At 56.7% G+C, this 892-nt stretch overlaps 1 protein-coding gene across 1 annotated transcript in view; it reads left to right on the top strand.

Moving 5' to 3' along the window:
* Window positions 1-314: 314 nt before the first annotated feature.
* EMH_0049920 (uncharacterized protein) overlaps window positions 315-892 on the top strand; it is a gene marked incomplete at both ends in the record, with an annotated part of 8,284 nt that continues 7,706 nt past the window's right edge. Inside the window, one exon of the mRNA XM_013496584.1 lies at window positions 315-678. Within this exon, the coding sequence (XP_013352038.1) occupies window positions 315-678 (364 nt within the window). The remainder of the gene's footprint in view (window positions 679-892) is intronic.

Below are 892 nucleotides of genomic sequence, written 5' to 3' on the forward strand. Positions count from 1 at the left end.
AGAGCAGCAGCAGCACCACCAACAGCTGGAACTGCAGCAGCAGCAGCTGCAGCACCAGCAACATCAGCACCTCCACAAAGCAGCATCACCACGAGTTGCGCTAGCAAAACGCAACAGCAACAGCAGCAGTAGCAGCAGCAGCGGCTGCTGCTGCTGCTGCGCCTCTACGACAGTTCTTCGCGGTCTATCTGTTGCAGGTAAGCAGCAGTCCTCTTCAGCAGCAGCAGCAGTAGCAGCAGCAGCAGGAGCTGCTGCTGCAGCAAGTAGCAGCAGCTTTCTAGTCAAGGTTCTGTGGGGCCCCACACCCAGCGAGGATGAGGGGCCTCCTTGTGAAGCCCCTGCGGACGCCAGACTTGCAGCGCAAACGGCAGCAGCAGCAGCAGCAGCAGCAGCAGCAGCAGAATCGGGGTCTGAGCTTGAAGCAGCAGATCGAGCAGCAGCATCAGCAGCAGCTAATTCCCTGGAGCAGCAGTCAGCCTATAAGCGCGACTCTGAATCGTGGTTTCAACACAACACCCAACAGCAGCAGCAGCAGCATCGGCAGCAGCAGCAGCAGCAGCAGCAGCATTCGTCCCTATCAAGCGGGGCTGAACTCCTCTCCCTCTCCCTCTTCTTCTTCTGCCCCCGCGGATTGCGTGCCCTTTGAGGATGTCGTGCAGCAGCTCATGCAGAGAGGCGGTGAGGTGTCTGTACACCCTAAACCCCAGTAGGGTTTAGGGTTTAGGGTTTAGGGTTTCGGGTCATTAGGGTTTAGGGTCTGGCGCCTCGAGTAGCGTGTTTAGGTTTAGGGTTTTACCTTCTTCAGGTTTCAGTCTCCAGGGCTTAGGGTTTAGGGTTTGTGTAGGTTCTGTTTGTCGTTTACGTTTTGGTGGCTTAGTGTTTCGGGTTTAGG

Source organism: Eimeria mitis, genomic scaffold (genome assembly GCF_000499745.2).
Source record: "Eimeria mitis Houghton genomic scaffold, Emh_scaff2181, whole genome shotgun sequence".
In the NCBI taxonomy this organism is placed as follows: Eukaryota; Apicomplexa; class Conoidasida; order Eucoccidiorida; family Eimeriidae; genus Eimeria; species Eimeria mitis.